Raw genomic sequence first — 21,691 nt, 5'->3', positions numbered from 1 at the left:
ATACTTATCATTAGTTTATTCATTTTTTCTTCTGAATTTGAAAGATTAAAATTAATTTCCATGGGCCACTAACCTTCTGGGTAAGTTTTCCCTGTCTTGTGGGTTATAAATGAAATCAGAGGCCCAGCCTGGAGAAGAACACAAGGCTCCACCATGATAAGCAGACACGCTAGGACCCACACTGGTTTCCATCCGTCTTGATAAAGGCCACATGGACAATGCATGGGGCAGAGGCCGAGGCATGTCCTGGTAAGTGCTTAACAACGGGCTCAGTGGGGGGAAAATCCCTGGTCTATAACATTTGCCTATTTTATTTTATTTTATTTTATTTTTTAAGTAGGCTCTATGCCTAGCGTGGAGCCCAACGTGGGTCCTGAACTCACAACCCTGAGATCAAGAGTCGGACCCCCAACGAACTGAGCCACCCAGGCATCCCAACATTTGCTAATTTTAAGTTATCGACATGACATCACTGAAGAGAAGCTGGGAAGAAATTCAGAGTAGCTCGCCATTATATAACATTTCCACTATACAGATACGGTAGTCAGAAGAAACTTCAAGAACATACACGCTGGTAAAATAGTCAAATAATTAAAAAGTGATGAGTTTTAATTAACTTTGCTTTTAACATCATCTATTTATTTATGTTTTTTATAATTTTTTTAAAAAGATTTTATTTATTCATTTGACAGAGATAGACACAGCGAGAGAGGGAACACAAGCAGGGGGAGTGGGAGAGGGAGAAGCAGGCTTCCCGCAGAGCGAGGAGCCCAATGCGGGGCTCGATCCCAGGACTCTGAGATCATGACCTGAGCCGAAGGCAGACGCTTAACGACTGAGCCACCCAGGTGCCCCTATGTTTTTTATAATTTAATGAGTGATCATGGCAGTTTGTCAACTGGCTCACAGACATTTCTGAAATTTTAACAATCAGCTCTTGCAAGCGGGCACAAACTGCCTCCAGCCAGTCACTTGCTGAGGGACCTACCATCGATGGTCTGCTGGGCCCAGACCTGGACAGTGACAGAAGACTACATTTCCCAGAAGCCTCCTCTCCCAGAACCCGCCCTCTGCTTCGAAAGCTGTTGCCGTGGAGATGGGCTAACAGATGGCACTGGCTGTCCTCAGAGGGGTGAGGAGGGAGCAGAGGACCCGACGTAGCTGGTGGCAGGGTAAGAAGTAGGGTGGAGGTGGGAAGGGTTTTTTTTTCTGACTGGGGGCTTCCAGCCCTGATCTTTCTGCGGAAGGGGTGTGTCTGTGTGTGGGGGAGGGATTGCTGCTAAGGAGGGGTGCAGAAAAGGGCCTGTGGGGTGGGGAGGGTCTCTGGGCAGGGTCTGCCCTCCCCAAACTGGGCTGTAGCAGACAGGGCAGCCGGGTGTGGGGAGTACGTGTGGCAGGTTCTGGCCCAGCTCCACCTCGGATAAAGGGGTTCTGTGACCTTGGGCTCGGGGCCCGTCTCAGTGCCTGTCACAGCTGTAACCCCCTGCTGCCCAGAGACACCTTGGCCTTCTCCCCACATCCTCCTTTACTTACCTCTCCCCTCCCCGCCACCCCTGTAGGGCTTCCCTACGTCAGTAGGCCCTGAAGTGTGTGGTTTCCAGAGCCATAAATATATGGGCTCAAACCCCAGACCTGCTACTTACTAGCTCTGAGACCTTAGGCACTGCACTTAACCTCTCTAGCTCTCAGTTTTCTCATCTGCAAAGTGGGTACCGAAGCAGTGACTGCCTCTTAGGGTCTGTAATGGAAGAACCCAATTCAGTGTCTTCTCTCCTTTACTTCAGCCCTGACACTTCTGGTCACCAAATGTGTGTGGGTTTCTCCCCACACCAAGCCATTCTCTGTGACCTCCATCCTGTGGGTCAACACAGGGCTTGGCCTGACAGGCTACGTCACCCCCTGACACACCTGCCCCTTGTCCAGGTGCCTGTTGACAGCCTGCCCTTGCCTTCTCCATGTCTCAGCTCCAAGTTTGGTGATGTTACCTCTCTTTCCTTCCTTTTTTCTCTAATCCCTACCGCATTAGCGTCACTTGCCATAAAGAGAAAATACTGTTGAATGAATAAAATAAATAAAGCAGTGTTGGTAAGTCTGGGCCACCTGCTCCAGCCCTGACCCTAGCTTTCAACCGGCCACCTGCTCTGTCTTTGTCTTAGCGGGAGATCTGCAAATGTCAGAAAGATGTTACAGACGTGCTGGCACCAAGCGAGACTTTCTGCCTGATGGAAGGAGAGTTTCAGAGGGGCTCGCTTCCCCCCTCTAAACCACCTCCCAGACACACTGGTGGTCTTGGTGGCAGAAGGGGCCCATTCTGAGTGCATTTATCCTTCCCACGGGGACTCTGTCTCGAGACAGCCAGGGACGTGCCGGGATGGAGGTCCTGAAGGAGAAAGTGGAGGAGGAGGAGGAGGCCGAGCGGGAAGAGGCAGCCGAGAGGGGCGAGAAGATGATGAGGCCCGTGGAGATGCGGAGGGAGGAACCGCCCATGACGCAGGAGATGCTCAGAGACCTGGAGAAGAAGCTGTCAGAGATTGAGATCGTCATCCCAGAGCAGCCCTCGTGCGTGTCGGGGTTGGGGGTGGGGGGCTCCGGGCCGGGCAGCCCTGGCGAGGGTCAGACCAGGGCCAGGCAAAAGAAGAGCCAGACAGAATAGCGGCGCCAGGGTTGGGAGGCAGGACCGGGTGTAGAGGGAAGCAGATTCGAGTGAGGGCTCTGCTTTCTGTCCGCCTGGGCCGAGTCCCCTCTCTGCCCCTCAGGAGCTGTGTGACCCCTGACAAGTCACTCAGCCTCTCTGGGCCTCTGTTCCCTTCTCTATTTAAAAGGGCACATGATAATAGTGATATCCCTCCTGGGCAGTTGTGAGGAGTACAGGAGGAAGGGATACAGCCAGCTACGGTGGGTGGATGGTTGGCTCCCCGTGGGCCAGGCCTAGCCTCACCCGGGCTAATGCCTCCCCTCTTGTGGGCACAGGATCATTACCAAGGACACTTTCGACATCTCCAAGCTCCCCCTCTCCTACCAAAGCAACACGCTCAAGGAGGAGCATTTGCTGCAGGTGGCAGACAATTTCGCCCGTCAGTACAGCCACCTGTGCCCGGACCGCGTGCCCCTCTTCCTGCACCCGCTGAACGAGTGCGAAGTGCCCGTAAGGCAGGGTTGTGGAGGGGTGGGCAGGGGCTGGAGGGCGGAGGGAGGTGGGCCAAAGCTCGTGCGTCAGAGCTTATATCTGGGGACAGCATAAACTCAAATGCCAGTGGGCCCCAGCAGGCTCGATGTGAATCACCCCGGGGGGCTGGTGGTGGCCTGGAGACCCCACGCCCAACTAAGGGGCGGCTGGACCCCTGACGCAGTTTCCAACCCCCGACACCAGCTCTGTCCCGGGAAGGGCAGAGAAATAAGATGAAATGGACTGGGACCTGAGCCCTGGCCTCCTTCCTTCCAGCCCCGGGACCCAGGCACGTCCTGAGTCTCTCCGGGCCTCAGTTTCTCCATCAGTAGATGGAATGGCAGAGGATAAAAGCAAGATTTACACAACAGCCGCCCACAGGCTGTCGGGGACTCACAGGCTGTTTTACTTGGTCCACATGGTGATGTTGAACATTTGTATGAGCTGCCAGCATGTGAAATTCAGCGACCATACAGGTCCCTGCTCCCCCCTCCTCTTGAGCCGGTAATCCCGCATGCGTTTCAGCTGCTGCGATCAGCCAGCCTGCCCAGGTGGGGCCATGGCAGATCCTGTGCTGGCAGGCCTTCCTCACATCTACAGGGAGACCCTGGAGGTGCCGTCTGGGACCCCAGACCACGGGGCCCGGGGGGACAGAAGCCCCTCGGTCAAGAGCCAGACAGACCAGCACTGCTATTGCCTGTGAACCTGAGCAAGTCAGCTCACCTCCCAGAGCCTCAGTTTCCCCACCTGCCAGTGGGCCTGACATCTAGGGCCGTTGGGGTGTGAGGAGGTGGTGCCTGGTCCGGCAGCGCTGAGTGGGGTGCAAGCTCATTCTATATGAATAAGAATATGAATAAGCTGGAGGGGTGTTGGGGGAACCCTTTCTCCAACTCCTGAGGCACTGAGTGGAGCCTGAGGCCCAGAGAGGCCTAGAGAGCCTTCTCCACTCCCTCCCCACCCAGGGCTCTGGCTTCCAGGGAGCGCCGGCCTCCCCCAGGTAGAATGCCCTCTCTGGGGCCTGTGATCTCTCCCCTTGCAGAAGTTCGTGAGCACAACCATCCGGCCCACGCTGATGCCCTACCCCGAGCTCTACAACTGGGACAGCTGTGCCCAGTTTGTCTCAGACTTCCTCTCCATGGTGCCCCTGCCTGACCCCCTTCAGCCGGTAAGTGCCACCCCAGGCTGCATCCTTAGGCCCTTGAGGCTTAGGATGAGAAGCCAGGGAGGTAGGGAGAAGGGGGCTCAGTGAGGCTCAGGCTAAAGCCCATAGTCTATCTGGTCTGAGTCCCTCAGAGCTCACCCTCCCACCGGGGTGGGGAGTGGGGAAATGGGCCCAGAGAGGGATGGCCACTTGCCTGAGGTCACACAGCAAGCCTGGTCTCCTGGCTCCTACCTCTTTGCCTCCTTTGCTTCCTTCTGCCTTCAGAGTCTTCCTTTCAAGATTTCAGGAGATAGGGAAAGGAGAGAGGGGGAGGGCCCTGCTGCCCGTGACCCCCGGCCCCATCTTTGGGCTTCCGTCCAGCTCAGTCTGTTTCCCAACTGAGAATGGAGGGAGCAAGGGAGAAAGGGACAGGTATACAGTGGAGAACTGAGAAAAGGGAAGAGAAGGAAAGGATCAGAAGAGAAGGTGAGGAGGACTTTGGAATAAAAACCATTAAATGACCAATCAGAGAGCATTAGACGAGAAGCTTCCATCATCCAGAGGGTCTTTCCCATCAGGAGGTCCACGGCCACTTAAAATTACGGGCAAATGTGGAATGTATTTTCTACACACGGGCCGTGGCTCCCCTCCCATTCTTAGCAGGCTCCCCAACCTGACAAAGCAGGGGAGCCCGGGGAGGGATGGGGGGTCCAGCCTGTGCACTGGCCCTAATGCCCCGCTGCTGGCCGGTGGGGAGGGCGGGTGGGGCCACGGGGCTGGCCGAACTGACCAGCCGTCTGCGGCCAGCCCTCGTACCTGTACTCCCCGACCGCGGTGCTCACGCACCAGAAGGGGAACTGCTTCGACTTCAGCACGCTGCTCTGCTCCCTGCTCCTCGGCGCCGGCTACAATGCCTACTGCGTCAACGGCTACGGGTCGCAGGACCTGTGCCAAATGGACCTGACGCGGGACGTGTGCCCGCTCACCATGAAGCACAAGGAGGTACGCAGGGCTCAGGCTGCCCTGGGAGGGCACAGGTGCTCTGCTGGAGGGAGGCACCAGGTGGGAGTCTTGCTCCCTCAGGTCCGTTGTCCCAACTCCTGTCCCATTAACGCAGTGCGTCCCCTTGGCTCCTGGCCCTGCCTGGCCACGCACCAAGCAGCTGCAGGCTGTCCTGGTGAGTCTGTCCCCGGCACCTAGGCACACACAGCCCAGCTCTCCAAACCGCGGTCGCCCCTTCCCTTGTCGTACCTCACTTTCAGCTACTGTTCCCCACGGGGTGAATGCTGTGAGTGCTGCATGGCTTGTCTTACTTCTGTCAGATTTACCCGACTCGTGGGATAAAAATCCACGCAGCCGCTTTCATGTAAGGAAAAACCAGACAGATGGACAGACATTTTTGTTTGCTCTTTTTTCCCTCCACCCCCTCAATTTAAAAGCCCCCCTCACTTTTAAAAAGATTTATTTATTTATCTGAGAGAGAGTTGGGGTGGGGAGAGGGGCAGAGGGAGAGAGAGAATCCCAAGCGGACTCCCCACTGAGCATGGAGTCTGATGCGAGGCTCAGTCTCAAGACCCTGAGATCATGACCTGAGCCAAAAACAAGAGTTGGATGCTTAACCTACCCAGGCACCCCCTCAAAAGGCCCCTTTTTAACAGCAAAAAATTATCACCAACCCTCCAGCAGGTGCGGGTCGTGTTTTTCTCTCTGCTGACCGACCGCCCCCAAATGGCCAGAGGCTGCTGGGGACACAGGAAAGACTTTTTTTTTTTAAGATTTTATTTATTCATTTGAGAGAGAGAGAGCATGCATAAGCAGGGGGAGAGGCAGAGGGAGAAGGAGAAGCAGATTCCCTCCTGAGGGGGGCTTGATCCCAGGACCTGGAGATCATGACCTGAGCCGAAGGCAGACACTTAACCATCTGAGCCATCCAGGTGCGCCAAGAAACACTCTTAATTTAATTTTAGGAATCAAAAAGCAACTTTTTGCATTTGAGAAATAGCCACAGTACAGACAAAAATGCTGTTTGTGGACTGGACTGACTCCAGGACTCTGTGATCAGAGTCAAGCCCCCGGGGGTGTCTGCATCTCAGGGCAGAGGACCCAGGGGCCTGCGGCATCCAGCAGGTTGCAAGTGCACCTGTGTCACACGTGGGTGAGCACCATGGGGGCCCTGGCACAGGTGCTCCGGTGGAGGGAGGCATCAGGTACGAGTCTTGCTCCCTCAGGTCCGCCTGCCCCAGGAAGATGGAACAAAACCTCATTGCGTTTGGCTGCACAGTCCTGTAAGCTCACACATGGGCCTCTTACATCAGCCAAAATTTTAATAACTCAAATGATATAATAGCCACTAGATGCCGAGAACTTTCGGGTCTATAAACCACTTTTGTGTCCATTGACTTGGTTGCTCCTCCCAGTAACGCTGTGTGGTGGGCATTATCACTCCTATTTTGCAGACGAGTATGTAGAGATTGACAGAGAGATGGGACAACGTGGCTGAAGCTGCCTGGCTGGTCAATGGAGACCCAGGGGCTGAGGCTCCCCCTGGCTGACTCTAAGCTGCAGAGATTCACCATTTTCCCCTCCTCACTGTCACAGGCCCCCGTGACATCTGCAGCCTCTGCGATGTTCTGCCCTGAGCACTTTTCTTGCCACCCAGCACACGTTCGTACGCACATGCACGCTCGCACACATGCACACAGGCTTTCTTCTCCTTCCTAGCCCAGCAAACTCTTAAGTCAGCATGTGAAACCCTCCAATGACAGAATCTGGGAAATCCAACTCCCGACAATTCGCCCACTTTCTAGGTCGGATCCAGATCGTAGTCTGTAAGGGCTGTGGGCAACGAAGGGGAGCAAATCACATCTCCCAATCTCTGCTGTGCCTGGCACCTCACATGGGCGTGTTCCTGTCTTTGCTTCTCAGAACAAGCCTGGGGAAAAGGTTCTTACTGGTTCCATCCCATTCTACAGAAGGGCCTGAAGTTAGGGACATGGGAGCTGAGACTCCTGCATTTAGGGCCAGAAAGCCTGTGGGCAGGGGGGTTGCTCCAGAGCAGCTGTGACCTCCTGGTCCGAGGGGCGGGCGATGCAGGGCAGCTGATCCTTTTTCTCTCGTTGGGTGACAGGTGGTCCAGGAGGAAGAAAAGGTACCACCTAAGAAGTACGCCATTAAACCGCCCAGAGATCTGAGCAGCAGGTTTGAGCAGGAGCAGGAGATGAAGAAGCAGCAGGAGATCAAAGTGGAGGAGGAGAAGCGGCGGAAGGAGGAGGAACAACGCCTCCTGGTGGGTCCACATCCTCAGCCCCCGTGCTCAGCTCTCCAGGAGAGGCGGCTAGCGACTGAGAACGGACACAGGTCGGGGAGGGGATGTGTTCGTGGACCCCAGGTCAAATCCCCTCCTCCATACCCTTTCATCCCCATCTCTGCCCAGCAATGTGGGGATCTCTCATTGGTGGTCAGCCAGCTTCTGCGATGGATTTCTAATATCAGAGAGCTCTGTTGCGTGAGGCCGCCCATTCGTTCTATGCTGGGCTCTGATATTCTCCTGGTTCCAGACTCTTTCCCTAAAGACCTACCTGCAAACACTCCCCATCCATCCTCCCAGCTCTGCATCCTCCCATTCATCCTCCCAGCTCTGCATCCTCCTATCCATCCTCCCATCTATCTTCCCTGCTCTGCATCCTCCCATCCATCCATCCTTGTTCTGCATCCTCCCATCCATTCTCCCGGCTCTCAATTCATCCATCCATACTCTCATCTCTCCCCCTCTCCCACTCTTTTCCTCCCTCCCTCCCTCCCTTTCCTTTCCTTCCATGTAGTATTTGTTGAGCATCTCCTCTCGTCCAGGCTCTGTGGATGTAATAATGAACATGACACAGTCACCCTTCTTCCAGAGGGAAGCAGACAAGGAAGCCACACAGTGCCCCCTACCTTCCTTTGGATGAAATCTCATCCAGAATGGCAACGCAGAAAGCCAGTAAATCCCAGATACTCTAGGGCCCCAAAAGGCCCAGTTTGTAAACTACAGATAAACTCAGACTCTCCCACTGTATCAATAAGAAGACAGGCTCAGAAGTGGGGTGATGTCCTCAAGGTCATGCAGCCAGCCAAACCTGCACCCTGGACCACAACTCAGCTCTCCTGCTGGTTCCCCAGCCCTGGGGAGATGTTTGGGCCCCTGGCACCCCCTTCCCACCCATCGGCCCATGGTCACCCACCTTTCCTGTGCAGGAGGTGGAGAAAGCAAAGATCGACCCCCTGCATGGCCTACGGGTACACGCCTGGGTCCTGGTGCTGTCGGGGAAGCGTGAGGTGCCTGAGAGCTTTTTCATCGACCCATTCACGGGGCGCAGCTACAGCACCCGGGATGACCACTTCCTGGGCATTGAGAGCCTCTGGAACCATAAGAACTACTGGGTCAACATGCAGGACTGCTGGAACGGCTGCAAGGTACTGGGCCCGGGGCGGGGCGGGTGAGACAGGCAGTCCTGGGATGGGGGTGGGGGTGGGGGTGGGGGGTCCCCTGGGGGGCGAGCTGGCTGCCACAGAGTTCCAGAATTTCCCCATAGCTGAGCCCCCTAGCCCACTCCTTTGTCCACACATAACAATTCTAATATTAGTGTCTCTCTTTTGATGTGTGTAGCCTTATAAAATGTGGATTGTTAGTTTGTATGAATGATTTTTTTAAAAAACAATGTATTGAAGTGCAACATACATGCAGAAAAGTGCATTCCTCCTAAGTGTACATTTCAATGAATTCCCATAAATATATATATGCATATACACATACATATATGCGTGTGTCTGTGTGTATACATATATATAAAACTCAGTGCCACTTAACATAAATTAGAAATACATGCACATGTTTGGGGGAGGGTCATAACTGGACACAAGAGGGCTTTCTGGAATATGGGCGATGTGTTATTTCTTGATCTGGGTGCAGGCAAGCAGGGTGTGTCCAATTTACGGAAATTCATTGAGCCGTACACCTGAGTTCAGGTAGGCTGGATGAAAAACAGGTGGGAGCCCCACCCCACCGAAGAGAAATTCCCACCTGCTGCCTCCGTGCAATTCCTCGTGTGCCTGCCTAGTTCCCTCCTCCCCGGCACGGGTAAAAACCGTGAGGCGGCCCTTTTTCAAACCCTCCATTTCCCTGTCCCGTAAAATCCTGCTGGCTTCCATCTGCTCTGAACACTGCTTGGGACGCTCCCCTGACCGTGCAGGATAACCTCCACACTCAGGCCTATCCCAGGCCAGAGAGTTGTCAAGTCTCACGGAGACCAACAGCGGGATTTCTTCACGGGGAGTCTGGATGATGGGGCGGGCCTCAGTTTCCCTGTTGAAATGAGGAGGTGGGTGTGCGCTCTCGGAGGCTGCCGGGAGCCGACATTCTGCTCCTCTGAGACCCAAGCACGGGTCCCTCCTCTACTCTGGGTACAGCTGTTCCCTGTGGAACAGGGGGGGGTGTGCTGGCTGTGGGGCACACTCAGCTGGTCCTTCCCCCATCAGGACTTGGTCTTTGACCTGGGAGACCCTGTGAGGTGGGAGTACATGCTCCTGGGGACTGATAAGGCCCACCTGTCTGTGGCTGAGGACGAGGAGGACGGGATGAATGATGATGAAGATGTGGAGAATCTGGTGGGTCTCAGTGGCTTGGGGCCGGGCGGTGGGATGGGGCTTCATACCCTGTCTCGTTTCAGGCCAACCTGACCAATTCCCCACCCTGTGTATGTGTATTGGGGGGTGGGGGGATGGGCCAGAGAGACTGATTATAGATTTCCCAAAGCAGAGGGGCCTGGACCATGCTCTCATTTTATATAGATGGGCAAACTAAGACCCAGACAGGTCCACTGACCTGCCCAGGACCCCCCAGTGGGGTAGGGAAGGGCTGGGACTTGCATCTGGGTCTCCTGGCCCACATAGAGTCCACCCTGGTTGATGGTTGCCCTGTTTCTGTAAAGGGCATGTCCCCAGCAATAGGGGTGATAAGACCTTGACCACAAGCCCTGGGCTCACTTCCAGGCCTTCCTGCATAGCCACCATGATCCCCCTCACATGCTTCCAGGCTTTTCTTGTCTCTCCTCTCAGCCCTTCATTGGTCTGGGGCCTTCCCCATGGCATCAGCATCCTTCTCCCATCTCCTAGTCAGGAGCCCTTCCAGGAGGTCCCCTCGAGGACCTGTGCCTGGGGGTCAGGGGCCCAGAGGCCTTAGCTCTTGGCTGTGACATCTTGGGCAAACTTCCCAATCATGGAGAGCTTCATCATACATCATCTGTATGTAAAATGGGTGGGGGGGCGAATGGGATCAATTATATCCACAGTAACAGGACTAGGGCTATCAGGTGGCTAGAGTTTGCCTTAACCAAGTACCACACACTGAGGGGCTTAAACAACAGAAATTAATTTTCTCAGTTCTGGAGGCTGGAGGTCCAAGATCAAGGTGTCAGCCTGCTGGCTTCTTCTGAGGCACCTCTCCTTAGCTTGTAGATGGCTGTCTCTGTTTCTTCACATGATCTTTCTGTATGTCTGTCTTCATCTCCCCTTTAAGCAAGGACACCAGTCACATTGGATTATGGCCTACCCTAATGACCTCATTTTAACTTAACTACCTCTTGAAAGATCCTATCTCCAAATATAGTTACCTTCTGCGGTCCTGCGGCTCAGTACATGATTGGGTGGACAAAATTCAGCCCAGTAGGCACTTAACCTGAATTAGCAGGAGCTTAGCCTGAATTAACTTGTCCAAATCTTTACAACCACCTGATGAGGGGGGTGTTAGTGTTATTGTTTATGATTATCATCATCCCGTTTTACAGATGGGAAGACTTACAGAGGGGGGAAGTAACTTACCCAAAGGTCAATGGCCAGTGAGTGGCAGAGCTAGGGCTCGAACCGGAGATCTGACTGGCTCCCAAGGGTGGGTTCTGAACAGTGACTCTGTTCTCTATCCTCCGGACAGCTCGGGGATAAAATGAGACCTTGCTGTGAGGAGCTTGATACAGCATCCTCATTTCTGGAAACCGGAGAGCCTCCCTGGCAGTAAATCTCCGGGCACAGGCGCCCCCTGCTGGCCTCCAGTTGTGAGCAATGTTTGTGGAAGAGTTTTAAATTGGGAAAAACTCTTTGAGGTTTCTGTGGTTACCCAGCTTGAGGACCATTTGTGTGAAGAGGGCCTTATTTTACAGACAGGCAAACTAAGGCTCGAAAAGGAAAACAAAAACAAAAAAACAGTAGCAAGGCAGTGTCTCAAGTGGCTTATATACATTCTATCCGTTAATCCTCCCCTGGGTCTGGTTAACAGGTAGGAAACAGGCTCAGGGCAGTTAAGGGACTTACTTGCCCAGAACCCCTAGCTGGTATGGGCTGGGTCCTGGAGGGTGGGGCTTGGGGGCACCTGACTCCAGAAGCCTCCTTCTTAAGGAAGGACCTGTGGCTGTGCCTGGTGCCCATGCTGACTGACCGAAGATTGGGCACACAGGGCAGGGGATTGCTGTCCTAGCCAGGTGAGTCGAGGGAGGGCTCCTGAACCACCACCTCTTCCTCTTTACCAGGTCAGAACCACCCGGGACCTCTGGCTCCCCTGGGGGAGCTGACAGCCACTGTGGCTTGGCCCTGGGGGGCAAGACAGAGGCTCTGCCTCTAGCTTCCACTCCAAGGCCCAGCCCTGACAAGAGCCTGCCCCCTCCCCACCTCTCCCAACAGGGCAAGGAGGATGAGGATAAGAGTTTCGACATGCCGTCCTCATGGGTGGAGAAGATTGAGATCTCCCCGGAAGGTATTTGCGCATTTGTATTCCCCCGCCTCCCCAGGACCAGTTCAGGGGGAGTCAGCAGAGGCTGCCCCAGCCCCTCATTTCCACCCCTCCTGCCTTCTGTTGCACCCAGGTGCACCCTGGTCTGAGCAGGGACTCTGTTCCCCCTCCTTCCTGCCTCAGGCACTCAGCCCTGTGGCTGAGGGCCTGATACGGGTCTGGTGTGCAGGAGGGGGCTCGGTTAACCTGAGCTGGGTGATGGAGTGTGGGTAATAAAGGAGGGAGGACCAGGACACAGTCATTCCCCTCACCAACCCCCAAGGAGGAGGCCAAGCAGCATAGTACCCAGATGGCACAGGGGTGTGGAGGTGTCAGGACCAGGGAGGAGCGGGCCGAGAAAGCAGCAGGGCAGGGACACTGGAGTTCCATGCCAGCATATAGTGGCCATTGAGGCTCCTGTCTAGGAGTGCCTTGGCCCACAGGGAGGGCACAGGCTATTCCAACAGAGTGGGAAGGGCTAGAGAGGGCATCATGGGAACCAGGGGAGGAGCACCCGGCCCAGCCCCCTGGTTTCGGAGGCTGGGAGTAGGTGGGCAGGAAGGGCTTCCAGGAGGAGGAGGAGCCGGAGCTAAGTTCTGAGGGATCAGAAGTCAGCCCAATAAGGGCAGGAGGGGATGGTGTTTCCGGCAGAGAGAGCTACCAGGGCAGAAGCTGGGCAGTGAGTGAGTGGCATGGTCGGGCACTGCTCCCGTGCTCAGGCTCAAACCTGAGAACTGCCCCAGGGCAGGAGCTGCCCTGCTGACCACCTCCCTCTGCTGCCCTGGAGTGGGCCTGGGGCCCGGAGGAGTTTAGCACAGTGACCGGAGGAGCAGCTGGGCAGTCGGTCCTCCGGTCCCCTCATCTGGGGAGGAGGGACCCCAGCCCACTCTGTCTGCAGTGTTCGAGACCCGCTGCCCAAACGGGAAGAAGGTGATCCAGTACAAGAGGGCGAAGCTGGAGAAGTGGGCGCCGTATCTCAACAGCAACGGCCTCGTGTGCCGCCTCACCACCTACGAGGACTTGGAGTGTAAGGCGGACAGCCCCGGCTGTGGGGGCAGGAGAGCTGGGTTCCCCAGCGCGCTGTGTGACCTTGGGCACGTCACTGCCAGTCTCTTGGTGTGAGTGTGGGCCCCGCTGGCCTCTGTGTGCTGGGAAGCGGGGGGGACAGAGGCTGGGGGAGCCGGCCTGGCTGCAGCAAGCACCGATCGGGCCCCACAGGTACCAAGACTTTGGAGATAAAGGAGTGGTACCAGAACCGGGAGGACATGCTAGAGCTGAAACACATCAACAAGAGCACAGGCCTGAATATCGACTACTTCAAGCCAGGTCATCCCCAGGCTCTGCGTGGTGAGTGGGCCCCACTGCCAGTCCAGCGGGGAGCCCAGGATGTGGCAAGCAACAGAAACAGAAAGCCCCTCCTGCCTAAGCAAATCAGATGTGTGGGAGGTGAGGGGAAGCACAGAAAATCCAGGGAAATGTGACAAATGTCCCTCCAGGAAAGTCAAAAACCAGGGCCACATGCCCATTCTGTGGTTAGGGCTGGGCACACAGTAGGGGCCACATTTGAAGGGGTCAGAATGCTGAGTAACAAAACCAACAAATGTCCCCACAAGGTCGATGCAGAGGGCAGAGGTGTGGCCATGAGCCCAAGAGGTGGGGAAGTGAGGGAAGGACATGTCTTGAGAGAGAATCAACAGCCTTAACCAAGGATGCACAAAAGAAAAACATAGTGTCAATATATATCTTAAAAAATGATCGATCTCACTTGGTGGTCAAAATATAAGGAAGGAAGGAAGGAAGGAAATCAATAAGGGACCATTTCACAAGCCTCATGTTGCAAAGATGACAAAAATGGTCCCACAAGGCATGAGCAAAGCAGCAGAGAGCTGCTCCCTGTCCCTACTGATGGGACAGCAAATTGGCGCAACTTTTCCAGAAAGCAGTTGGGCAAAATAATAATAGCTTTAAAATATGTACACTTTGGGGAGCCCGGGTGGCTCAGGTTATGATCCCGGAGTCCTGGGATCAAGCCCCACATTGGGTTCCCTGCTCAGCAGAGAGTCTGCTTCTCCCTCTGCCCCTCACCCCACTCATGCTCTCCCTCTCTCTCTCTCTCTCTCAAATAATAAAATCTTAAAAAATATATATATATATGCTTTTTGACCAGCAGTGCTACTGCTGAGAATTTGTCCCGAGCAAATAATGGGCAAGAATTTAAAAATGCATGCTGCAGATGTTCACCATGGTGTTGTTTATAATAACAAAAAGGTTAGAAACAACCTAAACACCCAGCAGTGGGGCATTGGTTACATAACTCCTGCTCATCCATGAGCATTCATGGACAATGCCTTGCTCCTGGGGCCTGGGGTCGGGTTCTCCAGCCAGTGGCCAGGGTGCCTGGTCTCACTGCGCTGACTTTCGGGACCCCGCCTCCCACCGCAGTGCACTCATACAAGTCCATGCAACCTGAGATGGACCGCGTCATGGAGTTTTACGAAACGGCCCGTGTGGACGGCCTGATAAAGCGGGAGGAGACGCCCAAGACAATGACAGAGTACTACCAGGGACGGACTGACTTCCTCTCCTACCGCCACGTGGATTTCGGGGACAGGGTCAAGAAGCTGGCTCTGAACAGCGCGGAGTCAAACCCCCGGCCAATGGTGGTGAGCTCTCTCTCCGGCAGGCTAAGGTCACCCTGGGATGGGGACAGCTCCAACTCTGGAGCCGCATCTTTCCCAAGGGCCCTGTCCTGTTTTGCAGTCCTGAGGCTGCCTGATGCCAGACTGGGCCAGGAGTGTGTTATTTCCTTACTATTATAATAAGTCACGCTCAGAAGGGTGTCTCTCAGATATTATCATGTCTTAATAGGTTTGGTTCGGGGAGTCTTTAACTTATTTGAAGTGTGTGTGTGTGTGTGTGTGTGTGTGTGTGTGTGTGTGTGTGTGTGAAGGTAGAATCCCTGTATCATTCCCTTAACATTTTTAGTATATGTGCTGCCGAAGCGAGCACTCACTCCCTTAACATTAAATTGTGCACTTTTTTGTCTACATCATTACAAATGGATGGTTTGGCAACTGTGTTTAATGGGTCCTGTATACCAAAGGAGCTCTTCCTAGCAGTAAGGAATGTTTAGTGATAAAGCAGCGTGCCTGGAGAGGTGGTGAGCTCCCCATCTCTGGAGGTGAGCAAATAGACTCCTGTGGAGAGAGCTAGAGAAGAAATGCAGCCCCACACAGGGCTGAGGTGGCTGGGCCATGGGAGGCTGTTGTCTGGCTAGGAAGGGCTGCTCCACATAAACTCCCCCAAAGACCCCGGAGCCCAGTGTCCCTGAGTGTCCTTTACTTCCGCCCTCAGGGCCGCGCACAGAAATCCCCTTTCCCACCTCCCATCCTGTGATGTTCTGGCCTCCCAGAAAATCACAGAGCGGTTCTCGCGCAACCCCGAGAAGCCCGCGGATGAGGACGTGGCCGAGCGCGTGTTTCTGACCCCGGAGGAGCGCATCCAGGTGCGCTACCACTGCTGGGACGACCACATCACGGCCTCCAAGCGCGAGTTCCTGCGGCGCGCGGAGGTGGACAGCAAGGGCAACAAGATCATCATGACGCCGGACATGTGTATCAGCTTTGAGGTGGTCTGGGGGCTGTGCCTGGCAGGGTGGGCTGGGGTGGGTGAGGAGAAGGTCCCGGGGCCCTCTGTGCCGCCCCGCCACTTGGGAACACTGGGATGGAAATGCATGCTTCCCAGCCCGGAGGTTCATCTCCGCTCCTTGGGAAAATCATGAGCTCCCATCTGGGGCCCCTCGTCTCTGCAGCTCCTCTGAAAATCTTCCCCTTTCCTACCAAGAAAGACCACCCAGCAGGCCAAGACTACTCCTTATGTCCCTTCCCCCCCAGTCCTGGACAGAGCTGTCCCCAGATCCCGGGACCAACACTGGAGTAGGAGAGGGTCCTAGTCCTACCACCTCTGTGGGGCTGGCTTTCCTCATTTAAACCCTCCCCCTCCTGCCACGTTCCTTAGTCCCTCTGAGCCCCCAGTTCATCGTCTTTTATTATCTGTGTTTTTATAGATGTGAAGAAGAAACTGAGGCCCAGAGAGGTTAAGCTAGTTGCTCATTGTCACACAGCTAGAAAATGGCAGAGGAAGATTTGAACCCAAGCAGTCTGGCTCCAGAGTCTGCCTACCACCTTAGCCATTGCTGCGACCCCCATCACTGTGTCACTGTGCTTGTTGTCGTCCCAGGTGGAACCCACGGAGCACACCAAGAAGCTGCTCTACCAGTACGAGGCCATGATGAAGCTGAAGAACGAGGAGAAGTTGTCCAGACATCAGGCCTGGGAGTCGGAGCTGGAGGTGGTCCCATGGGAGTGTGGGCAGGTGGGAGGTGGTGAGGGTGGAGGGTGTCTTAACCATGCTCTCCCCCACTTCCTGATTCAGGTGCTAGAGATCCTGAAGCTTCGAGAGGAGGAGGAGGAGGTGCACGCCCTGACCATCTCCATCTATGACACCAAACGCAATGAGAAGAGCAAAGAGTATCGGGAGGCCATGGTAAGCCTTACTACCTGGCCCTGGCCTTGGCTTTTCCTGGACCCCACCCCCCCTCCCCCCAGGTCTCCAAGGTGGTGAGGATGATTAGGGACTCTACCAGGAAGCCCTTTATAGGGGATGACGCTCCTGATGTCAGTGTGGTCATCCATCCACAAGGTCATCCTTGTGGTCATCCTTGCTGAGCGGCCATTTCTCTGATGAACACCAAAGAGCATGCAGGATCCAGATCAGGTCTCCCCCACACCCCTGCCACCTCCAGGGGTTATGGCCAAGCCAAGGCCTCTACTGCATGGGGACAGAAGGAAAATCCTGTACCCACCTCCACCTAGGCCTCCCCTCAAGGTCAGGACCTGGGCCCATAACCCCAGCGAGCAGACTCTGGCCATAGCCTGGGTTCTCGGGCACCTGCCGCACAGGACATCTGGGTTACACCCTCAGGCTGCAAGTCGCAGCTGGGGTTTTCAGGGCCAGCTTCTAAATCCCCTACACCAACCAAGTAGAGATTTCTAAAAATAGTTTGGGGTTGGCGAGGCAGGACAGGGCATTAGATAACTGGTTCTCAGACTCCGGGGAATGGGGGCTGAGCCCCACATCTCCAACCTCACTGACCCCTATCTGCCAACACAGGCCATAAGGCCCCGGGTGAAAATGCGGGGGAGTTACTGGCAGCTTTTGATTTAACATTGCTATAACCACCATTTATTACCATTTATTGCGCAAGCATGTGCTGAGCGTGAGTAATGCGCTGAGGCTCAGGCAGAGAGACGTGACACGTAAGACAGAGTTGGCTATGAGGGACAACACAGAGGTCCCCTCTGATGCCTCAGTCCCAGAGGCGCCAGGCTCCGGGATCTGGATTTAAGGCCTCGTGGGGGGTCGTCACTTGTTGCGGAGCTGGTCCGGGGGTTTCTGCAGCCCGCGCTGGCGCCCTGACTCCGCCAACACCGCCCACAGGAGCGTGTGATGCACGAGGAGCACCTGCGGCAGGTGGAGGCCCAGCTGGACTACCTGGCTCCATTCCTGGCCCAGCTCCCGCCGGGAGAGAAGCTGACGCGCTGGCAGGCCATGCGGGTCAAGGACGAGTGCCTCAGTGACTTCAAGCAGCGGCTCATCGACAAGGCCAACCTCATCCAGGCCCGTTTTGAGAAGGTGCAGCCTGGGCCCCCCTCCGGGTCTGCATCCAGAAAATGGACCTGGGGCTGTCTGCTCACCATCCCCAACACTTGGGAGGGACTGGTGAGGGGATGAATATTATCAGTGCTCAGAGTTGCCAAAAGGCGGAGTTGTCCTTCCTCGTTCTTGCTTGTTGGGTGGAAAGGTGGATGGGGGTGTGGGTGACATGGGTGGGTGGATGGAAGGAGGGTGCATTACAACAACTCCTAGTCTTTGTCCCATTTCTTTCTGCTACATGCCATGTGATCTGCATGCATTATCCCACTTAATCTTCACAACAAGCTCTATGCTGTGCGCCAGGGGCGTGTAATGCCCTTCATTTGCAGACAAGCTCTGAAAACGTTGGAAACTTGTTCACAAGGCAGTCTCTGTCTTGAGCCTTGCTCCTCCTGGACACGATATCCCTCTAAACATGTCCCCACTGGCTCCCACGCGAGACATTTTGTGGCCCCCGCCTCTGCCGCTCTGGCTTCTGTGGGTGGTGGCAGCGGGGCCAACCCTCCTGAGGCTGCCCAGGGACCAGCGGGATTTTGGGGGGCAGCCTGGGTGAGGGCCAGCTCTCTTCAACCCCACCTGCTCTCTCCTCTCCGCATCCGCAGGAGACCCAGGAGCTGCAGAAGAAGCAGCAGTGGTACCAGGAGAACCAGGTGACCTTGACGGCCGAGGACGAGGACTGGTACCTGAGTTACTGCTCTCAGGCCATGTTCCGCATCCGCATCCTGGAACAGCGGCTCAACCGGTGAGGGGGGGCGGGGAGCCGGGAGAGGACCCTCGGAAGGCTGGGTGGAGCTTTGTGAGCCCTCACCATCTCCTGTTCCTCCCTCTGATTTCAGCCACAAGGAGCTGGCCCCACTCAAGTACCTGGCTCTGGAGGAAAAGCTCCACAAGGACCCACGCCTGGTGGAGTTCCTGAAAGTCTTTGTTTGATGCTTGGCCGAAGCTGCCAGAGCAAGAACCCGCCCCCACGGCCTGGCCCCTGTGCGCTCTACAGCCAGCGATGACCTTTCCCTCCGGTGCCCGACCTCACCGCCACCCTGCCTCCCAGCAGCCCTGTCTCTCCTGCTTCTTATGATTTTCCTGTAAATAAACACACTTTCTTTCTTTCTTTTTTATGATGTTCAGTTAGCCAACATATGGTACATCATTAGTTTTTGATGTAGTGTTCAACGATTCATTAGTTGCGTATAAACACACTTTTCTTTTTTTTTTTTAAAGATTTATTTATTTGAGAGAGAGAGAATGAGAGAGAGCACATGAGAGGGGAGAGGGTCAGAGGGAGAAGCAGACTCCCCGCCGAGCAGGGAGCCCGATGCGGGACTCGATCCCGGGACTCCAGGATCATGACCTGAGCCGAAGGCAGTCGCTTAACCAACTGAGCCACCCAGGCGCCCTAAACACACTTTTCATTTGCCGTCCGTACCTCATGTTTCACAAGTTCCAGCGGAGGCTTCTTCTCCTTCCCTTCTTTGTCTATAGCCTGAGACTCCCCCCACCTTTCCCCACCCACCTTGGCCCTTTTCCTCAATTTCTCCCTCTCCTTCCCACCATTGGAATGTTGAGTCTTTGCGGCACCTCTGCAGATGGTCCCGCGGCCACCTTCAAACAACTGGTTAGATCTCAACAACGTGGCTAGGGTGGCCCAGATGACAGAGTGCGAGTGGCAAGGCCAAGGTGCATGCTCCAGAACTTGGGAGTTCCACATTAGACTGCAAAGAACAGCATCCCAGCTCCGCATCTTACCAGCCACTATGTAGCCATCTGTGAAATGGGATGGCACTGTTGTCTTAAATAAGACTTGTAAAGCAGGCAGGACCGGAAGTGGCACATAGAAAGCACTCAATGTTAGCTTAAAAAGTTGCCAATAAACACATGAAAGGGTCAAATTCATTAGTCAACCGGGATATGAAATGCCACCACACACCCACTAGTATGCATAAAATGAGTAAGAGTTGGGAGGATGAGAAGCAACTGGAACTCTCAAATAGCTTTCCCAGTGGAAGGGTCAGTCTATACAACCACTTTGGAAAACTGGCTGTATCTAGTAAAACTAAACTTTGGCTCAATTCTGCTCCTAGGTTGTGCTCCATCCACCCACCCATCCACCCTCCCCCATCCATTTATTCATCCATCCATTCAGTGACCAAGAATGATGAACAACTCAATCAAGATGCACATATACATCCACTAAAAGGCAGGTACTAGAATGTTCATGGCAGCAGCAGTATTAGTACCAAGCTGGAAACGACCCAGATGCCCATCAATAGTAGAATGGAGACATAAATTGTGGTCTTGAGACCTATTTGGTTGTCACAACTGGTATGAGAATGGTACTGGCAGCTAGTGTGTAGAGGCTGGGCATGCTGCTCAACATCCTGCAAACATCTACAAGGCACAGGAAAGCTCCCTGAAAAAGAGTGATCTAGCCTAAAATATCAGTAATAGGTTACAAAACATGAATGAACTATAACCACAAGGAATAACACATTGGGTTCCTCATATGCAATATCAAAAGATCCCAGATACAAAAAAGTACATGCTGCATGATTCCATTTATATAGAAAAAAAAAAAAAACAGGCAAATTAATTGATGGCATCAGAATAGTTGTCTCTCTTGGGGTGTAAGGAAGCACAACAGGGGCTTCTGGGATGCTAGGAATGTTCTTCTGGACCTGAGCATGTTCAGTTTGTGAAAACTCACTTTTACACTTATAGTACATGCTCTGTGGGGTAGGTATATTATACTTCAATATGAAGTGTTTTAAAATGCTTATCCTGAACCTAATCAAGCTTTAACTTCCATTTAGCAAAAAATTCAGAGGGAAAGAAACAAGGTAAATGACACTAGCAGGAAACAGTGAGACAAAAATCATAACATAGAGCAATCTACAAGGTAAAAGGCCCACTCAATCTCTTCAAAAGATCAATGTCATTTAAAAAAAAAAAAAATGAGGGACTGAAACAGAATGAGCTTAAAAGAGCCAAGTGTGGTGAATCTTGTTTATTTCCGAGTTAGGAAAAAAAACCTTTATATAGCTTTTGGGGATGATTGGGGAAATCTGGACTGGATTTCAGAGAATTCTGTTTTCTTTGGTGTGGGGATACAATGGTTGTGTAGGACAAGGGCCTTATTTTTAAGAGGTACATGCTCAGTATTTCGTGTCATTTAGGGGTAAAATGTCTTGATGTCGACAACTTTCACATCGCTCAAAGAAAACACCTACATGGTGCAAAGCAGATATGGAAAATCTTAGCAAGTGTTGGGTTATCCACCAGGTGCACTGTACTATTAAACTATTATACATCATCGTAGAATTCTTTCAAGTTTCTCTGTGGAGCTTTTCACAATAAAAAGTTGAGGGGGAAATACAGAGTGGACAGGCTTGATCGGATTTTATTCTGCTAATCTAGTTCTCTTTTGATAGTGCCCATATACGTCTCTCAACCCACTCCCCAAAAGCACAACGTGAGGGGTGGACCTTCTGCCTCTCTCTGGGAGTGAGTGCAGTTCAGTGGAGAAACCCACAGACTTTGCTTTAACAGCAAGGGTTCAAGTCCGACACCATTCTTTTTGGTCGTGTGGCCTATTACAAGCGCCTTAAATCCTGGCCTCAGTTTCCTTATCCGTAAATGGGAACAGGATTCCTACTCTTAGAGTTGTCGGAGGCGTTACGAGAGATCAAGCTGCTCCGAGCTGCAGTGATAGGCTGGCGGATAAACGGGGAGCTTCGGGGGTCTTTAGGCACCAGGCCCTGGGCACCTCCTGTGGGGTCCAGTCCCTCCTAAGCGGCTCCCGAGCGGCCCAACCACGTGTGGGGCCCAGGCTCCAGCCAGTTACGGCCGTTCCCTAAGCCCACCCTACCCACGAGGCCAA

General features: G+C 54.0%; 1 protein-coding gene across 1 annotated transcript; it reads left to right on the top strand.

Moving 5' to 3' along the window:
- Positions 1-950: 950 nt before the first annotated feature.
- Positions 951-18,931, top strand: DRC7 (dynein regulatory complex subunit 7). The gene is made up of 18 exons (XM_045890317.2): positions 951-1,172; positions 2,356-2,559; positions 2,971-3,145; positions 4,206-4,331; positions 5,115-5,309; positions 7,435-7,593; positions 8,541-8,759; positions 9,822-9,950; positions 12,015-12,087; positions 13,001-13,129; positions 13,321-13,449; positions 14,545-14,765; positions 15,515-15,730; positions 16,342-16,452; positions 16,537-16,647; positions 17,602-17,796; positions 18,420-18,559; positions 18,654-18,931. Exons 2-18 carry the CDS (start codon positions 2,372-2,374, stop codon positions 18,745-18,747), a joined length of 2,610 nt encoding a protein of 869 aa, XP_045746273.1. The 5' UTR covers positions 951-1,172; positions 2,356-2,371; the 3' UTR covers positions 18,748-18,931.
- The last annotated feature ends 2,760 nt before the right edge of the window (positions 18,932-21,691 follow it).

Source organism: Mirounga angustirostris, unplaced genomic scaffold (genome assembly GCF_029215605.1).
Source record: "Mirounga angustirostris isolate CCGP_5_RB_7025 unplaced genomic scaffold, mMirAng1.0.hap1 SCAF_16, whole genome shotgun sequence".
In the NCBI taxonomy this organism is placed as follows: domain Eukaryota; kingdom Metazoa; phylum Chordata; class Mammalia; order Carnivora; family Phocidae; genus Mirounga; species Mirounga angustirostris.
Note: the sequence above shows the minus strand (reverse complement) of the source record. Positions and strands in the feature narration are given on the sequence as shown.